Source organism: Schistocerca cancellata, chromosome 6 (assembly GCF_023864275.1).
Source record: "Schistocerca cancellata isolate TAMUIC-IGC-003103 chromosome 6, iqSchCanc2.1, whole genome shotgun sequence".
NCBI lineage: Eukaryota > Metazoa > Arthropoda > Insecta > Orthoptera > Acrididae > Schistocerca > Schistocerca cancellata.
Window position 1 is genome coordinate 387,044,873 of NC_064631.1, and position 18,957 is coordinate 387,063,829.

An 18,957-nucleotide genomic window follows, 5' to 3' on the forward strand; every position below is an offset into this window, starting at 1 on the left:
GCTCTAGAAGGTGTAAGTCAACTGCCCTGGCCAGCAAGATCTCCGGATCTGTCCCCCATTGAGCATGTTTGGGACTGGATGAAGCGTCGTCTCACGCGGTCTGCACGTCCAGCACGAACGCTGGTCCAACTGAGGCGCCAGGTGGAAATGGCATGGCAAGCCGTTCCACAGGACTACATCCAGCATCTCTACGATCGTCTCCATGGGAGAATAGCAGCCTGCATTGCTGCGAAAGGTGGATATACACTGTACTAGTGCCGACATTGTGCATGCTCTGTTGCCTGTGTCTATGTGCTGTGGTTCTGTCAGTGTGATCATGTGTTGTATCTGACCCCAGAAATGTGTCAATAAAGTTTCCCCTTCCTGGGACAATGAATTCACGGTGTTCTTATTTCAATTTCCAGGAGTGTATATTCAAAGTGGCGCAAGCAACGTGCTCGCTGCCAACGAAAGAAGGGGGACTAGGTCTAGTTGATATAAAGACCAAATGTGCAGCCCTTCTACTGAAACGAACGCTCGCCATCCATGACAAAAACCCTGACAGTGTCACAGCCAAGATAATTGGAAGATACAAGCCCGCATCAGAAGAAGCGCCGGTCGACACGAGGCACATTCCCTTCAGAATGCGACACGTCAGGCTGCACTACGCCAACAAACGTTACGTTCTGGACACCGTGGCGAACCCCAGCCACAGAACAGCCAAGAGAATACACTGGGCCCTCAGGGAGAAGCCGGCAAAAAACAAAATTGAACACAAACTTTCGCAATACAATTGGAAACAAATATGGGGAAACGTCTCGGAAAACGTGTTGCCTAAACATGCGAAGGAGACATGGTACAGAATAGTTAACAGAACGGTACCAACCAACCAAAGACTGGGGAGATAAAACTCGTCGCAAGTGACAAGTGCGACGTATGTGCCATGACCGACACCCTCGAGCACCGATTCACCTGCGGGAATTCCATCAACATCTGGGAAGCGCGCCAGCAGATGGTGGCCCACATCAACAGAACGGCGCCGGGAAGCATCACAGTGGAAGCAATCACCGCCCGAGACTGCAACCCATTTCCACGACCCAAGCGACTGACGACTCTCTGGATCCTCGCCATGACGGCACACGCCATCTAGCCTGGAGGTAGACCGACCAGCTGGCCTTCCTGATGGCCCTCTGGGAGGAGAACAAGACGGCTCAGCAACACAGGCGCTACCGCGAGAAATTCAGAAACTTCCTGCAGATTCCACTGCAGACAGCGATCGCCAGAGTCCTCCCCAGCCTGTGACTCTCAGCACTGCCACCAGCCACCTCACCACACTCACCACAAGAATAACGTGTGCAGGGATAGTGAATAAGTGCAACAAAAAAGATAAAGTGCTTTTTCCTCTCGCGTCAAATAATGAAGTATAGTAGTATAAAGTGTTTCTTCTTAGTGAAATCAGTGATACAAAGTGCTTCTCACCAAACATGTCATGCTCGCAGCCAAAACATTGTCAAAAGTATGCCCAGTAGTACTACCAGTTTTTTTTAATTAATTTTTTTTTCATTATTTGTACTGTATTGTCTAGGAGATAAGCATTTCATAGTGGCAAGTGCCAACTACTCATAATTTTTTTTTAAAATGATTTCCTTTACTATATGCCTATAAATTATATTGTTTACTTTAAAAAAAAATAAAAAAAGGTTCGATTCCCGGCGGGGTCAGGGATTTTCTCTGCCTCGTGATGACTGGGTGTTGTGTGTTCTTCATCATCATTGACGCGCAAGTCGCCGAAGTGGCGTCAACTACAACGGACTTTCAATACGCAGCCAAACTACCCCGCATGAGGCCTCCCGGCCAACAATGCCATACGATTATTCATTCACTGCTTTAAGCGACTATTTTTTCATGCACCTCAATATCTCCTGACTACGTGTCGCGTAACCATATAATTTTGCAGACACATTAAGTGATATATGTGGATACTGTCTGCAGAATATGTTACGAATCGAGTTAGTAATAACGCAGTAATAATGCCTCATGCTCAAGTTTCACTGCAAGAATAACGGAACTGTAGTACGCAACAAACGTTTTCCCTTTAATCATTTTCTGGAGATATCAGCAAGAGAACGTTTCATAAAGGTTTGAAATTGTGTGTAAAGTTTGTTGATAGGCGCTAAGTGCTCTAATTCTCAAATAGTGGATAAATACAATATGGGTACCTTTGCCTGCTATGTGTTACGCTGCCTGAAGACACATACTCAATTTCTAGCTGTAATACTTGTCTTACTGTATTAAACCTTTAATGTAAGATTATACCTCTTAATGAGGAGATTATGACAGCATTTAAAATTTTTAAAATCGGTCAGTAATTATATGAAATACTGGAAATAACGTTTTTGTTGCCCCTGAGAGCCATTAAACAGGCAACCTGCAACTAGAAGGGGTTGATCAGGTGTCAGTAAGGCTTTTAGTAACATAAAACACTATTTTTCAACACAATCTCCGTTCATCTCTATGGCCTTACGCCCCATTAATGTGCGAGCCTGTATGCCGTCATGGTAGCACTGTACCAGTGAGGGTTATCAGCTAAGTTCTTGCTAGTTCTTGCTGAATCACTAACTTACCCATAACTGCTGCTATGTTTCCCGCAGAATCCATCCTTCAGTGGACAGAAAAGACGGAAGATACAAGGTGCGAGATCTGGATTGCAGGACGGATGAGGCAAAACAGTCCACCGAATTTTTGTGATCTTCTCTCTGCGGCGCAAACTTGAGAGCGACCTTGCGTTATCACGTAGAGAGAGTACTACGTTCACATTTCTGTGACCACGAACATGCTGCAAACATTTCTTCATTTCCCCAAGAGTCCCAAATAGAATTCGAAGTTGATCGTTTGGCTATGAGGGAGTTCATTGAACAGAATAATCCCTTCAGAGGCCCAGAAGACTGTAGTCGTGACTTTCCCTGTTGAGGATACTGTTTTGAGCTGCTTCTTCGAAGGAGTCATTATATGGTGCCACTCCGTGGATTACCGTGTCGTTTCTGGCTCAAAGAGGTGACTTCATGCCGCATCGTCTGTGAAATCGGCATCATCATCCTCAAAATGGTCAAGCAGCTCGGCATAGATGGTCCTTCTTTACGCTTCATACTCCTCAGTAGGCTTCGAGAACCCAGCGACCAGGAACCTTTGTATACGCTAACTTGTTCACAAGTGTGTCAACGGTACCAAGCTGCTTGACTGTTATTTGTTGATCACCGCGAATAATAGTGCCCGCACTTCGCAACACTGCAGGCGTCACAGCTGTGTGGGACCAGTCTGCTAGTGGGAGATCAGATTCCCCTCTCCATAGTTTGTTGACGGCGGACGTTTTTTGCCCAGAGATTTATCGTGCTTTTATCCACAGCTTGATGTCCGTAAATATTCTATGAACGCCAGTGAATATTTTTGATGATCTGATTTTCCACGAAAAGAAATTCAGTACTCCTCTTTGCTTGGACACTCCCTGCCGCCGTTGGATAAGCAGCAGCCAGCAGCAAGTCACACTCTTAGCTTACTTATTTGTTTTATAGTTTAATTCTTAATTTCTTTGCGTGTTTTTGGGTTCTTGCATAGTTTAATTCACAAATTTCGGGCGTATTATAGTATTTGAGAGTTGTAGCATCGCGTTTCAGTACCCGTATAGTGTAAATTTGCGTAGTCGTCAGTCATCTGTTTGTTTTGAACGGCTTGTGAGATAAAAGAGAGGAAAAAAATTGTTAGGGATGGATAGGGACTGCGCCTGTTGTGTACGGATTCAGGGGGAATTGGCCACCGTCCGTAAACAGCTGGAAGCTGTCTTGGCCGTGGTCGACAGGCTCCAGGCTGTTGCCCTGGGCCGCGGTGACTTTGAGACACCCGAGGCGAGCGCTTTGGTGTCTCTGGAAGCTGTAGCATCGCCTGCGATCTCTGATGCGACTGCGCCCTCGGATTCGGACGTCCCTGCCGGTCGACACTTGCCTGACGGTGATTGGCGAACTGTGGCAGGGTCGTGAATCGCTGGGCGGAAGGCGGAAGTTGGTGCTGGCCGCAAGGCTGTTCCTTTACGCCTTCGTAACAGGTCTGAGGTACTGCCCACTGCTGAAAGTACTTCTGAGCCAGCAAGGACGGCCTCGCCTGTTGGCGGCAGTGGCCGGTCTTCCTCAGAGGTCCGGACAAGCGCAAAGGGTGGTATAGCTTGTCATTGGGAGCTCCAATGTTAGGCGGGGGATGAAGCCCCTTAGGGATATGGCAGCTAAGGACGGGAAGAAAGACAATGTGCGCTCCGTGTGCATACCGGAGGGAGTCATCCAAGACGTGGAAAGGGTCCTTCCGGATACCATGAAGGGTACAGGGTGCAGCCAACTGCAGGTGGTGGCTCATGTCGGCACTAATGACGTGTGTCGCTATGGTTCGGAAGAGATTCTCTCTGGTTTCCGGAGGCTGGCTGAGTTCGTGAAGACTGCCAGTCTTGATAGCAAGATGAAAGCAGAGCTCACCATATACAGTGTCATTGATGACAGGACCGATTGCGGACCTTTGGTACAGAGCCGAGTGGAGGGTGTGAATCAGAGGCTCAGACTGTTCTACGACCGTGTAGGCTGCAGATTCCCCGACTTGCGCCATAAGGTGGTGGGGTTTCGGGTTCTGCTAAATAGGTCAGGCGGCTACACGGGTATCAGGGGCTGTGTGGCGTGGACTGGTGGTTTTTTTTAGGTTAGATAGTCTTGGGAAAGATCAAAAAGGCATCCAGTCTCAAAGGGTACAGGGCAAAGAAACGATGAGAATCGACCAAGCAACAGTCGGTATTGTAGTTGTAAATTGTCTTAGCTGTGCTGGAAAAGTACCAGAGCTTCAAGCGCTGATAGAAAGCACTGAAGCTGAAATCGTTATAGGAAAAAGAAAGCTGGCTAAAGCCAGAGATAGATTCTGCCGAAATTTTTACAGAGGCGCAAACCGTGTTCAGAAAGGATAGAGCAAATAACGTAGGTGGTGGTGTGTTTGTGTCTGTTGGTAGCAGTTTATTTTGTAGTGAAGTTGAAATAGATAGTTCCTGTGAATTACTATTGGTGGAGGTTATACTCAACAGCCGTACCAAAATAATAATTGGCTCCTTCTACCGACTATCCGACTCAGATGGTATAATAGCTGAACGCTTCAAAGAAAACTTGAATCTCATTACAAACAAGTACCCCACTCATACAGTTATAATTGGTGGAGACTTCAATCTACCCTCGATTTGCTGACGAAAACACATATTCAAAGCCGGTGGTAGACAGAAAACGTCTTCCCAAATTGTACTAAATGATTTCTCTGAGAATTACTTTGAACAATTAGTTCATGAGCCCACACGAATTGTAAATGGTTGCGAAAACACACTTGACCTCTTTGACCTCTTAGCCACAAATAATCCTGATCTAATAGAGAGCGTCATGACGGATACAGGGATTAGTGAACACAAGGTCATTGTAGCGAGGCTCAAAACCATATCAACCAAAACCACTATAAATAAACGCAAAATATATCTATTTAAAACAGCAGATAAAAATTCGCTTGATGCCTTCCTAAGAGAGAGTCTCCATTCCTTCCAAGCTAATTATGTAAGTGTAGACCAGATATGGCTCAAATTCAGAGATAGAGTATCGACAGCAATAGATACATTCATACCGCATAAGCTAATAAGAAACGGGACTGATCCACCATGGTACACAAAACACGTCAGAACACTGTTGCGGAAGCAACGAAAATAGCATGCCAAATTCAGAAGAACGCAAAATCCCCGAGACTGGCTAAGTTTCACGGAAGCTCGAAATTTAGTGCGGACGTCAATGCGAGATGCTTTTAATAGTTTCCACAATGAAACATTGTGTCAACATATGGTGGAAAACCTAAAGAGATTCTGGTCGTATGTAAAGAACACCAGTGACAAAAAAACAGTTAATACCGTCACTGCGCGATAGCGATGGAAATGTTGCCGATGATGGTGCCACTAATGCGGAGTTACTAAATACACTTTTCCGTAATTCGTTCACTAAAGAAGACGAAGTAAATATTCCAGAATTCGAAACCAGAACAGCTGTTAGCATGAGTGACATAAAAGTAGATATCTTAGGTGTTGCGAAACAAATCAAATCACTTAAGAAAGGCAAGTCTTCCGGTCCAGATGGTATACCAATCAGGTTTCTTTCAGAGTATAGACACAATAGCGCCTTTCTTAGAAATCGTGTACAACCGCTCACTTGACGAAAGGTCTGTTCTTAAAGAATGGAAAGTAGCACAGGTCACACCAATAGTCAAGAAAGGAAATAGGAGTAACTCATTGAATTACAGACCCATATCACTGACCTCAATTTGCAGTAGGATTTTGGAGCATATACTGTATTCGAACATTATGAATCATCTCGAAGAAAATTACTTAGATATATCTTTAACAGTCCGTGCAGCCCTTCGTCATTATTCCTGAATTGTGTAGGCCCCTCGAGTGAAAGGTGTTGAGATAAATAATGATTTGCTTAGTATGTGTAGTATCGTGTCTCTGGCTAGATAGTTATACAAGGTGGACCATTTTAATCCACAGTGAGGAATAACTCGGTATAGAGATAAGATACAGCAAAATGTTTTAGATAAAAATTGTAGGTAGCAAAGAACTCCAAACAGTTGATTCTTTTGAAGCGTACTTGTAACAAGAATTATTACATGCAAATAAGTGCTGTTGCGTGAATGGCAGATATATACCTTTCACAGTCAGATAAATTGTCATTTCATCCTGTCCAAATTCATTCGTTGCAGAGCATCGATAAGGTCCAGCATCTCTCCGACTGAGATCTTCTAGGTGAAGTTCTGCAGCGATACCATTGGGTATTTGCCTCTCTAACGTTTGTGTGTGGCTTGGTGTTAATGACCGATGAGATGCTGTCCATGATATTCGAAGTGGAAGGTCACCTTCAGCCTCACACGTCAGGACTGTCGCTTCTCCAGCAGTGCCGCTCTGATTCATGGCCCTAGTGCGAAAATGTGCTGGCACTGTGAAAGGAAAACAGTGTAAGTTATCATATATTGTTCTCTTAGAACTAAATACAGCGACTGGAAAATGAACTCCCAACAGTGGTTAAGACTTTTACTCAGCTGTTTACCATTAACTCGTAAGTAGACCACCTTTCTCAGTTCAGGACCAATACCGTTGCTAGCTTGACATGTGTAATGACCTTCGTGACTTGGATCCGCTGCTCTGATTATAACTGACCCATTAGAAGAAATTATCATCCTTTGTCCTGTTTCCAAGGGTATGTCTTCCATTGGTTGGCCACCTTGCAGGGGGAGAAATAATTCAGTGAGACTGAAAATTGTAGAATTTTTTTGTGACTAGTCTTTAATCATTTAACATAAATGTTACATGGAAGGACGTGTGGCATAACAAACCTTTGGCTTTCATCCAGGTGATGGTAGGAACCGGAAAACCATTGGCTTGACAGTGAAGCGAAACAGGGTGCTGATACAGCACTGATACGTCTTGAGGCTCTATCAACCATGTTGGAGCAACTGAAATCAGTAAAATGTGATACTTCTGCCGCAATCTCATCTGGTAAGTGTTTCAACTCTAAGTGACTGAATATTTTCTCAGAAATACATAAAAAAAAACCAATCATAACATTTTTCTTCTTTTGTAACGTAAATAGGATGCTCTTTTATGAATAACGCTGACATTGAAAATTAGAGGGAATTTTAAGGCTTTACCTATATTTTCCTTTAGCTTGATATGCCGTTACGATTTTTCAAACAGCATTGTTAGTGATATCCACGAAAAATAAAGAAAATAATATATTTTATTCTAGTCCTATGAGCAAATAATCATTATGTCATGTCGATTAATCATTTTAATTGTCAAACTCGTTAATCTGCAATGTTACGAACAAAAAATATGTGAATTTCACATTCCTAAGAGAGTAAATGCTAAACTTAAGTTTCTGTACCATACAGTTTGAACTCGTTGAGTCTGTAAGCGCAAAGATATCACTAACTTAAGAGTATCACAAGAGCTTTGTAACCATCATATGTAAGTAGACACATTTAATTAAGAGTAGTTGTGAAAAAAGCTGTATTTTGGCATTATAAGATACATCTTGGCGTTTATTTCAGTCAATCACCATATAGTGTCATATATCCTAAACGACAGACTTAGGAAATACACCATGCACGTAAACAGGAAGTATCACGTGTCTATATTTAGTTCAATGAAAACTAGTTAGACTTTTACTTCAAGATGGAAGAATACTACAGAAACGCCTCAAATGAATTTAATACTTGGCAATGAAAAAATACTGTCTCATGGCCATTTTGTGGTAACCAAGTGAAATACTGTAAGTAAGTTTAGAAAAAAATGTAGGCTTTAAAAGAAACTTGTTTCATTTTCATTTTGCTCACATTAAAACTATATACAGGGTGTTACAAAAAGGTACGGCCAAACTTTCAGGAAACATTCCTCACACACAAAGAAAAGATGTTATGTGTCCGGAAACGCTTAATTTCCATGTTAGAGCTCATTTTAGTTTCGTCAGTATGTACTGTACTTCCTCGATTCACCGCCAGTTGGTCCAATTGAAGGAAGGTAATGTTGACTTCGGTGCTTGTGTTGACATGCGACTCATTGCTCTACAGTACTAGCATCAAGCACATCAGGACGTAGCATCAACAGGTTAGTGTTCATCTCGAACGTGGTTTTGCAGTCAGTGCAATGTTTACAAATGCGGAGTTGGCAGATGCCCATTTGATGTATGGATTAGCACGGGGCAATAGCCGTGGCGCGATACGTTTGTATCGAGACAGATTTCCAGAACGAAGGTGTCCCGACAGGAAGATGTTCGAAGCAATTGATCGGCGTCTTAGGGAGCACGGAACATTCCAGCCTATGACTCGCGACTGGGGAAGACCTAGAACGACGAGGACACCTGCAATGGACGAGGCAATTCTTCGTGCAGTTGACGATAACTCTAATGTCAGCGTCAGAGAAGTTGCTGCTGTGCAAGGTAACGTTGACCACGTCACTGTATGGAGAGTGCTACGGGAGAACCAGTTGTTTCCGTACCACGTACAGCGTGTGTAGGCACTATCAGCAGCTGATTGGCCTCCACGGGTACACTTCTGCGAATGGTTCATCCAACAATGTGTCAATCCTCATTCAGTGCAAATGTTCTCTTTACGGATGAGGCTTCATTCCAACGTGATCAAATAGTAAATTTTCACAATCAACATGTGTGGGCTGACGCGAATCCGCACGCAATTGTGCAATCACGTCATCAACACAGATTTTCTGTGAACGTTTGGGCAGGCATTGTTGGTGATGTCTTGATTGGGCCCCATGTTCTTCCACCTACGCTCATTTGAGCACGTTATCATGATTTCATACGGGATACTCTACCTGTGCTGCTGTAACATGTGCTTTTACAAGTACGACACAACATGTGGTTCATGCAGGATGGAGCTCCTGCACATTTCAATCGAAGTGTTCGTACGCTTCTCAAGAACAGATTCGGTGACCGATGGATTGGTAGAGGCGGACCAATTCCATGGCCTCCACGCTCTCCTGACCTCAACCCTCTTGACTTTCATTTGTGGGGGCATTTGAAAGCTCTTGTCTACGCAACCCCGGTACCAAATGTAGAGACTCTTCGTGCTCGTATTGTGGACGACTGTGATACAATACGCCATTCTACAGGGCTGCATCAGCTCATCAGGGATTCCATGCGACGGAGGGTGGATGAATGTATCCTCGCTAACGGAGGAGATTTTGAACATTTCCTGTAACAAAGTGTTTGAATTCACGCTGGTACGTTCTGTTGCTGTGTGTTTCCATTACATGATTAATGTGATTTGAAGAGAAGTAATAAAATGAGCTCTAACATGGAAAGTAAGCGTTTTTCCATTACATGATTAATGTGATTTGAAGAGAAGTAATAAAATGAGCTCTAACATGGAAAGTAAGCGTTTCCGGACACATGTCCACATAACATATTTTCTTTCTTTTTGTGTGAGGAATGTTTCCTGAAAGTTTGGCCGTACCTTTTTGTAACACCCTGTATACGCTTGACACGTAAAACTTAAAGAATTGGGAAAGTTTTCAAGCATTACAATGTTCATTGTGTTTTGGAAGCACATCGAAGATATAAATAATCTTATTTCTTACAGTAAAGATTGAAGCACAATAAGAATAATGTTCTTTTTTACAATAAAGATTGAAGCACAGAATCTGAGGGCATCCTTGTTTGCTTGTATACAGAACGACACGAAAACTCACCTCTGACAATGAGTCTGGTCGTATAATTGGCCACGGCAGCTGCGTTGCTCGCTATGCACATGTAGTGGCCGGAGTGTCGAGCGGCCAGGTTGGAGAACAACAGGTTGCTGACAAACTCATGCTGCTGCTCGTGAACATCGGCCTCCTGTGGAAGAGGGCCTCCGTCTTTTCGCCACGTAATGGTGATCGGTAAGTCACCAGATATGATGCTGCAAGAAACTTGTGCTCTCATGCCCTCTTGCAGGTTGCTGGGAAACTGGAATGGAGCAATTTGAGGTGGCTCTGGAATGTAAGTAACATATACCCTGTTACAGGCTAGGATAAACAGTTAGGCGTGTTTATCACAGAGACATTCAGTCTAAAATTTTACTGTACTTCTGGTGAAGAGAGATAATTCGAAACCGCATACCGGTGCGTCAAGAAAATTACTTTTGACTTTTTAGAAAAGGATTCTCGTCACTCTGGTACATAGTCAACAAACTTTCCTCTTGAGGCTAGCATTGTTATTTAATACATTCACAGCTAAAACTCCGCACATACAGAGCATTAAACAAAACAGTATTGAAGATATGAGTTATTATTATGTAAAAAGTGAGAGAACATTATGTGTTTTACCAATTGCTTCAGAAACAAAACTTGATCCACCCTTGTACTCTGTATCGAAAGGAACTATCTTGATATTATTTCCGGAAAAAAATCTGTCTCAACTATCTGGTTTGGCATCTTGTGTGCATACTGAGAACAGAGTTATATTTCTGAGTCACAAATGGGATCTAATGTTCGTGTCAGTAACGCTGTATAAGTTGTATAATTGCATACATCAGCTGATTAGGTGTAAACATTGGAAATTACTTTGATTCTTCGGAAACTTCAATTTTACAACATATTCATAATCTCTAACCTGGTTTGATTCTGCAGCTTCTTTTGGCTATCAGTCTACCTTGTCCAGTTTGTTCCCTCTGTTTGGTGGCGAGAGCTGATGGTAAGTCTTCAGTTTCATAATTCATGGCGAACATCAGTTCTACCTCTTAAGGTTTTCATCTCTTGAGTATTAGTATTGTGTAATCTATTTCAATTAGAAGTAAACTTAACGAAGAAAATTTTTAGTTTCTTTCACTAAATATATGAAAAATAATAACTGCAGTTATTATTGGAAATGCGGACTCTTTGTCATCTTCTGGTGAATATACTGGTCTCCGTGTGTACATCAACCGTTGGATTCAGTCTGGTTGTCACGTAGTCCCACTTGGGATTCCATTTAGATACGGAATGAAAAACCTAGACGTTCACTATCACAGTTTTAAGAAAAATGGTCTCAGCACAATTAATTGAAGTTTTTGCACTTACGTTAATCTTTATAGATCACATTTTGCTTATGTGTTTACTGATGGCTCTCGATATCAAAATATTGGATTAGTGCCTTATGCATTATTTACCTCCAAGCAGAGGGCTTGTAAGCATTTTCGACTGCATGCACATTGCTCTGCTTTTACTGCAGAAGTGACAGAAATACGAGAGGCTTTAAAATTTGGTCACCGTTCTGGTCTTCAGAACCTATTTATTGTATCAGACTCAAAAAGTTTGTTACAATTCATTGAGAACCAAAGTAGAACAGTAAAATGAACATCAAAGTTCCGGTAGCTTTATAAGAAAAGCTACAGAGCAAAAGATGAGGCATGTGTTTCCTCTTTATATAGGTCTCACCTTGTGTAGTCCTTGTTTACGATGACTAGATAGAGAAGTTTGCGAAGAAAGCTTGTGTTCCTGGCGGCCCAATAATGAACCCCTTTCTGCCGCGCTCTGGTTTAAAGAGCTAATGACAGAAAATCTCCAGGGAGGAATGGGAAAATGATTGGCGCTTTGCATTCTCTGTTACGGTTCAAGATAATGCTGCGATTCAACTCATAAATTCACACTGGTTTCGAAAAACTCAGATGTGCAAGAACTGGCGATTACACAGTTAAGAGAATAGTACCAACAACGGCTCAACTTCTCCCCACGTATACCAGATAAGGGTTAAGGCCAATCCTCTCTGTGAATACAAGAAGAGAGGAGAAGTAGACGTAAACTACTTGTTGTTTTCCACAAAAGATTTTACGAAGAAGGGCAAAAACGTTAACTCCTGAAACCTGTGAAATTATAGGTTCCTCTCCCAACAACTACGCCAGTTCCATTGCTGCATAAATATATCCAATTATATAAAGCCCTTTGTGGTTTCGTAATGAGCAATAAACTGTATTTATAAAATTTAGTGCATCATCAGACGTTACATTAACGATTTAATATCCTATTGAATGGCTGCCAACTCTGTTGTGTCCCCTTTTTGTATTTTCTTTCAGATACAGTTGGTTTCATGTTACATTTTTAGCTAAGTTACTATGCATCTACCTGAATTCTGTACAATGTTCTTAAATTATTGCGCAGATTCTTTCTGTTGTGGTATTTCTACGTGAATATCTTATATTTGTACAAACTTACTGGTGGCAAGACGCAATGAACCAAAACCAATAAAAGTAAATAAACGAAACCAAATAATTAGAAAAGCAAAAAGTTATACAATCAGCTAAAATAGTGATATCCTTCCCTAATATTGCACTAATTATTTTATCGACATGGTTCAAATGGCTCTGAGCACTATGGGAGTTAACTTCTGAGGTCATCAGTCACCTAGAACTTAGAACTACTTAAACCAATCTAACCTAAGGACATCACACACATTCATGCCTGAGTCAGGATTCGAACCTGCCGTCGTAGCGGTCGCGCGGTTCCAGACTGTAGCTTTCTCGACATCCACGTGTTAGGCGGTTTGGATTTCTTCACTGTTCATTTACAGTGTGTCTGGTTTTCGAACAATCGAGGAAGAAACAACAAAGAAAGAGGCAGAAAGAATCAGAAGAGGGAACCGTTAGCACTGTGTCAGAACTACTTACTTTTCTAACACTGCTTTTCATGGTTACACTAGGAATGTATAGCAAATCGATAAGTGTTATCATATATTGTGTTAGATACGATATTGTAAATAAAAATATGACCAAAAATTTTAAAAAGTGAGTTAAGGGGTTGTCCACTAAACAAGAAATATTGACCATTATGCTTAGATTAACTTGGTACAGCACTTGCCTGTATCTCCTTCATTAAATATTAATTTTAGAAGAATTATCAAAACATTCTCGACATGATTACTTTTTTTCTATTTCCACTGCGTTCGGTGGGGAAAATCTACTAATCTTCCACGGAGGTAGTTATAACAAACGGCTCTTGTTCATGGGATACTTCAACAGTCTGTACATTGTACGACGCTTAGATCCCCCCCTCCCCCCTCAACGAATAGCTCAAATCACTGTGCATTGTAGACACTGTGAAAGGCATTAATATGAGTATGAGCTGGCTGTGAAAAACGCCGTCAAAAGGAAACAGATAGTAAAATTTACTCTGTACCTGTCTCTTTCTTTCGTTTGGAACTCAGGCCTCATTTTAACAGTTATTAGGTTTGCTATTTATCATGAAAAAATGGAATAACCTTTAGGTGCAACGTGTAAAATTTTCGTAGTACCCCAAATACTATGCGCTGTATGTTTTGTGATCCAGAAATGTGGCAAAAAGCAGTCTTGTTGGGCTGATACGTTCATTGTATCTGTAATTTATGAAATAGTACGATAATGTCTGAGACCTAAATATACACAACAGTTTTTTGTCTTATTGTGTATATTGTATATATAAAAAATGATCAGAAAGAAACGATTGAAATGTAAGTACTGTATATAAAACGATCAGAAAGAAAATATAAATATTGTGTAAAAGAGTAACAAATGTATCTAGAAACAAAATGGGAAATGTAGTACGTAAGTTTTTCTTCACCATATAAATATACTACGTGCAACGTTTCCCATTTTGTTTCTAGATACATTTGTTACTCTTTTATACAATATTTACATTTTCTTTCTGGTCGTTTTATGTACAGTACTTACATTTCAATTATTTCTTTCTGATCAATTTTCTATATAAAATATACGCAATAAGACAAAAAAACTGCTGTTTAGATTACGGTCTCATACATTATCGCACTATTTCATAAATTACAGCTGCGAGGAACGTATCAGCCCAATAAGACTGCTTTTGGCCACATTACTGGAGCGCAAAACACACCTCGCGTAGTAGTGGGAGTACTACGAAAAGCTTACACGTAGCACCTAAAGGAATGCGGTTAAATATACTTCAAGAACGGAAATATTTAAATGGAAGATAAAGGAACCAGACAAATTAATGAACGAACAGTTCCAATTTAAATACAATAATTTTTTGCTCTTTTTAAAAATGATTCATGGCACAGTAAAGCAATTAGCTTGTAAGCATCGGTAATTTATAAAATAGTAAAAAATTTCTGAGACCTTTATCAATACAGCATTTATGTATTGAGTTGTAAGATCGGTTTGGATTCTGAAGAAATGTAGGATCACGTGAAGCAATGCTGACTCTATGACTTATCCTACAAGATAGGTTCAGGAAAGGCAAACCTATGTTTACAGCGTTTGTAGACCTAGAGAAATCCTTTAACTAAGTTGGCTGAAATGTTCTCTTTGAAGTTCTGAAGGTAGGAGGAGTAAAATAAAGGGAGTGAAAGGCTATTTACAACTTGTACAGAAACCAGATGGCAGTTATAACAATCGACGGGGATGAAATGGGAGCAATGGTAGAGAAAGGAGTTAATGTTATTCAATCTGCATAATGAACAAGCAGTAAACGAAACCAGAGAAAATTTTGGAGTAGGAATTAAAGTTCAGGGAGAAGAAATAGAAACTTTGAGGTTTGCCGATGAGATTGTAATTATGTCAGCAGTTGAACATAATCGACGGTGTCTTGAAATGAGAATATAAGATGAACAACAACAAGAACAAACCAAGGATAATGAAATGCAGTCGATTTAATCAGGGTATTAGATTTGGAAACGAGACACTTACAGTAGTAGATGAGTTTTGCTATTGGGGGAGCAAAGTAAATGATTAAGGCCGAAGTTGAGAGGATATAAAATGTAGACTGGAAATAGCAAGAAAAGCATTTCTGAAGAAGAGAATATGTTAACATCGAATATAGATTTGTGTGTTAGGAAGTCTTTTCTGAAGGCAATTGTCTAGAGTGTAGTCATGTATGGAAATCAAAGACGGACGATAAACAGTTTGGACAAAAAGAGAATAGAAGCTTTCGAAATGGGGTGCTACAGAAAAATGTTGGAGATTAGGTGGGTAGATCACTTAACTAATGAGGAGGTACTGAAAAGAAATTTGTCTCACAACTTAACCAAAAGAAGGGATCAGTTGATAGGAAACATTCTGAGGCATCAAGGGATCGCCAATTTAGTATTGGAGAGAAGTGTAGGGGGTTAAAATCGTAGAGGGAGACCAAGAGATGAATACTTTAAGCAGATTAACAAGGAAGTAGGTTGCAGTAGTTATTCGGAGATGAACAAATTCGCACAGGATTGAGTACCATGGAGAACTGCATCAAAACAGTCTCCCGACTGAAGACCACAACAATAACATTATTATCTCTGAGAGGCAGGGCATGTGAACACACAATAAACAATTGACCGCGCCTGTCAGATTTTTATGAATAAACGACTAGACACCTATCGAAACTTGCATGCATCAGGACAATGGTAATACAGCCAAGTAACTGTTATGTCTTCCTTTGCAGGCAGTGTGGTTCTTTAGTGGATGCAGGAGCGAGGAACAGATCCTGTTCATGAACCGGGAATTCAGATATTAATTTATTCTACATCCAATATCAAACAGTAAAAATAATACATAACTTTGGTACGGTATTCGTAACTTCAGTTGCTAACATTGGATTAGAATGTAGAAGTATATACATATACAAAAGATTTACAAATCTGTCAGTCTCCAGTACGATGTCTGTTCGGAAAATGTCGAGTCCCGGCCATTGTGAAAGTCTGTAAATGTTATTCATCTGGCAAACACACAAAACAGGGCCAGTGGAAGAATGGCAGCGTCCTCGTACCGCGGGGGGCGGGGAGGGGGGGGGGGGGGAAGGCCCTGGGAAACGCGGTAGGGTAACTGGCGGCTCGCGTATTTTGAAGTGCGGCCGACCGGATAGTGGTCGATACCGCATCTGTTATATTGATCTGATGTAAAACAAATGCATTATGTCCAATGGAACACTACAAAAGCAGAGGTGTCATAAAAGTGCTGTGATCTGTGCATACAAAATATTTGAAAATGCTGTATTTCATGTTTTGATTAATAACATCGTACCTTCTAATATAGGTAATGGTTTGAGAATGAATGAAAATGTTCGAAGCTACTCACTAACAAAAATATTATTCGGAACTTCGACAGAAAAGTTAATTAATAAATTACAACCGTAAGTATTTTCCTATTTGCAATGATCTAAATGCATGTATTTCAGATAGGGACATTGGGTAGTTGAGCGGTCATGAGAAACAGTCGAAAGTAGGTAGCTGAAAGTATAGTAACCCACGTTTCATACCTTCATGAATGCCTTAAGCCTGATTGCACACTGTGTGCATGCACTGTGCGCCATGTACACAACTGACTCTACTGACTCTCTCTCTCTCTCTCTCTCTCTCTCTCTCTCTCTCTCTCTCTCTCTAACTGTGTGTGTGTGTGTGTGTGTGTGTGTGCATGTGTGTAAGGAAAAAAATTGCTGTTTAAATACACCAACAAAAAAGTTGTAAAAACAGTTAGCTTTTCAAATTATTGTATGTAAGAAAAAGTAGCTTTGTAAAAAACCATTGTAAGATATTACAATAGAAACAAATAGCTTTGTAAATAAAAGAAAAAATTCTTAGTAAACAGCAAAAATTATTGTAAAAAACTGTATTACAAACAAATTTGCCAATAATTAACAATTTAGTTCATTTGTTGTATCATTATTGTTATTTTTAAACGCTTTCACTATAAAATTATTGTTTATGACAAACCTAAACTTCAGGATGTCAAATCAGACATCTAATTTCCAAAATTTTATTTGGTTACTAGTTTCGGCGATTTACTTCCCCGTATTCAGGCCTCTCCCTGACGTCCAGGAAGATTCCACCTCGGTTCCAGTCAAAATAGGGTCCAGCATTCAAATATTGGTATCTGTAGATTTCTGCCTGCTGTAGCAGTCACTTCAACCATCATCTGTCGGCACCTGTCGCTATAGCAAGTAGAAATCTACAGATACCAATATTTGAATGCTGACACCTGTTTTGACAGGAACTGAGGTGGAGTCTTCCTACACGTCTGTCAGAGGTCTGAAGGAGCCATAGCAAATCGCCAAACCTGGTAACTAAATAAAATAAGTGAGGAAATTAGATAGTTCAATGGTGTTTCATTTGACATTCTGTAGTAAACAGCCTTGTCCTTCAACCATCTCTGAAAAGATGGACGTACAGAAATCTGAACTTCATCCCATGATGCACAGATCTCGACTGAAGACACCTACACAGTTGAGCCAGTTATAAAGGATGATAAGTGGGAGGAGGAGGAGTAGGACAAATCTTATTGGTCTAATGGGTTTCCCGTCATTTTATTGTGCTACCATTGTCCGAGAGAGATAGGAAGATGGGAGGACTTTCCCACCAATTTCATATCACGTGACCAGTATCGAGCTATGTCATTATCTTGAATATAACTCGCACAAGTGCCTAAGGTGTGTGGAGGGTTCCCCTGGACGACCTTGATCAACTCCCTGTGGTTTCTTAGGAGGAAGGGAGTGGGTATATATGTCTGCCAAGTGTGTAACTTTATACCAAGTGTATAACCTGACACTGGAAGTGACAAGATCGTTATCTCACCCATAGCTGGCCTTGATAACCTACTGCTTATCAGCTACAGTATAATCATATCACCAGATATGCAGGTTGCGTTTCCCTGTGCTCCTGAGCTAGAATCCTTCTTGATAAATACTCTCATAGCACCACACGTTATGCTGAACCTGCATTATGACGTTGAATGTTATCTGGCACATTCCACACAGAGATACATCCACCATGATAGTGTACTGGAACTGGGACTCATATGGAAAGATGATGAGATGCCACTCTTGTGAACAGCTCTGGCATTAGGAGTGTCGCTGTTGCAGCGCCTGCCTCTGCTGCTGCATGTAGGGAAGCCATTAGAATGGTTCCCATGTTGATACTGTGCGGTGCTCCAGACGTCTCTTGATGCAAATCTGGCGGCCGAGCGGTTCTAGGCGCTACGGTCTGGAATTGTGCGACCGCTACTTTCGCAGGTTCGAATCCTGCCTCGGGCATAGATGTGTGTGGTGTCCTTAGGTTAGTTAGGTTTAAGTAGTTCTAAATTATAGGGGACTGATGACCTCAGAAGTTGAGTCCCATAGTGCTCAGAGCCATTTGAACCATTTTTCTGGTGCAAATCTGGCCGTTTCCAGATTGGAGGTACGTGGCGTGGCTGCATGATCCAGGTCAGCAGAGTGAACAATGTGTCTGCTCTCTGGAGTGCTGGTCGTGCGTTACAGGTGAGATACTGCATGGCGTTACGGCCCACCTTACCTATCGAATCCGTAATTTTCTCGCAAAGAGCTAACATTAAAATGCAATTTCTGAATGAGAAACCATCTCCATAATATACAGAATGTAGGTAGTGTTAATAGTATCTGCCAATTTGACGTGTGTTGCCTACCGCGTTTAT

At 41.3% G+C, this 18,957-nt stretch overlaps 1 protein-coding gene across 1 annotated transcript in view; it reads right to left on the bottom strand.

The window, feature by feature from the left end:
• The window catches only part of LOC126088343 (Down syndrome cell adhesion molecule-like protein Dscam2), an 802,978-nt gene that overhangs the window by 261,886 nt on the left and 522,135 nt on the right, over positions 1–18,957 (bottom strand). The window contains exons 10-13 of the mRNA XM_049906478.1: positions 10,286–10,567; positions 7,414–7,533; positions 7,128–7,283; positions 6,730–7,017 (exon numbers count right to left, since the gene is read on the bottom strand). Of these exons, the coding sequence (XP_049762435.1) occupies positions 6,730–7,017; positions 7,128–7,283; positions 7,414–7,533; positions 10,286–10,567 (846 nt within the window). The remainder of the gene's footprint in view (positions 1–6,729; positions 7,018–7,127; positions 7,284–7,413; positions 7,534–10,285; positions 10,568–18,957) is intronic.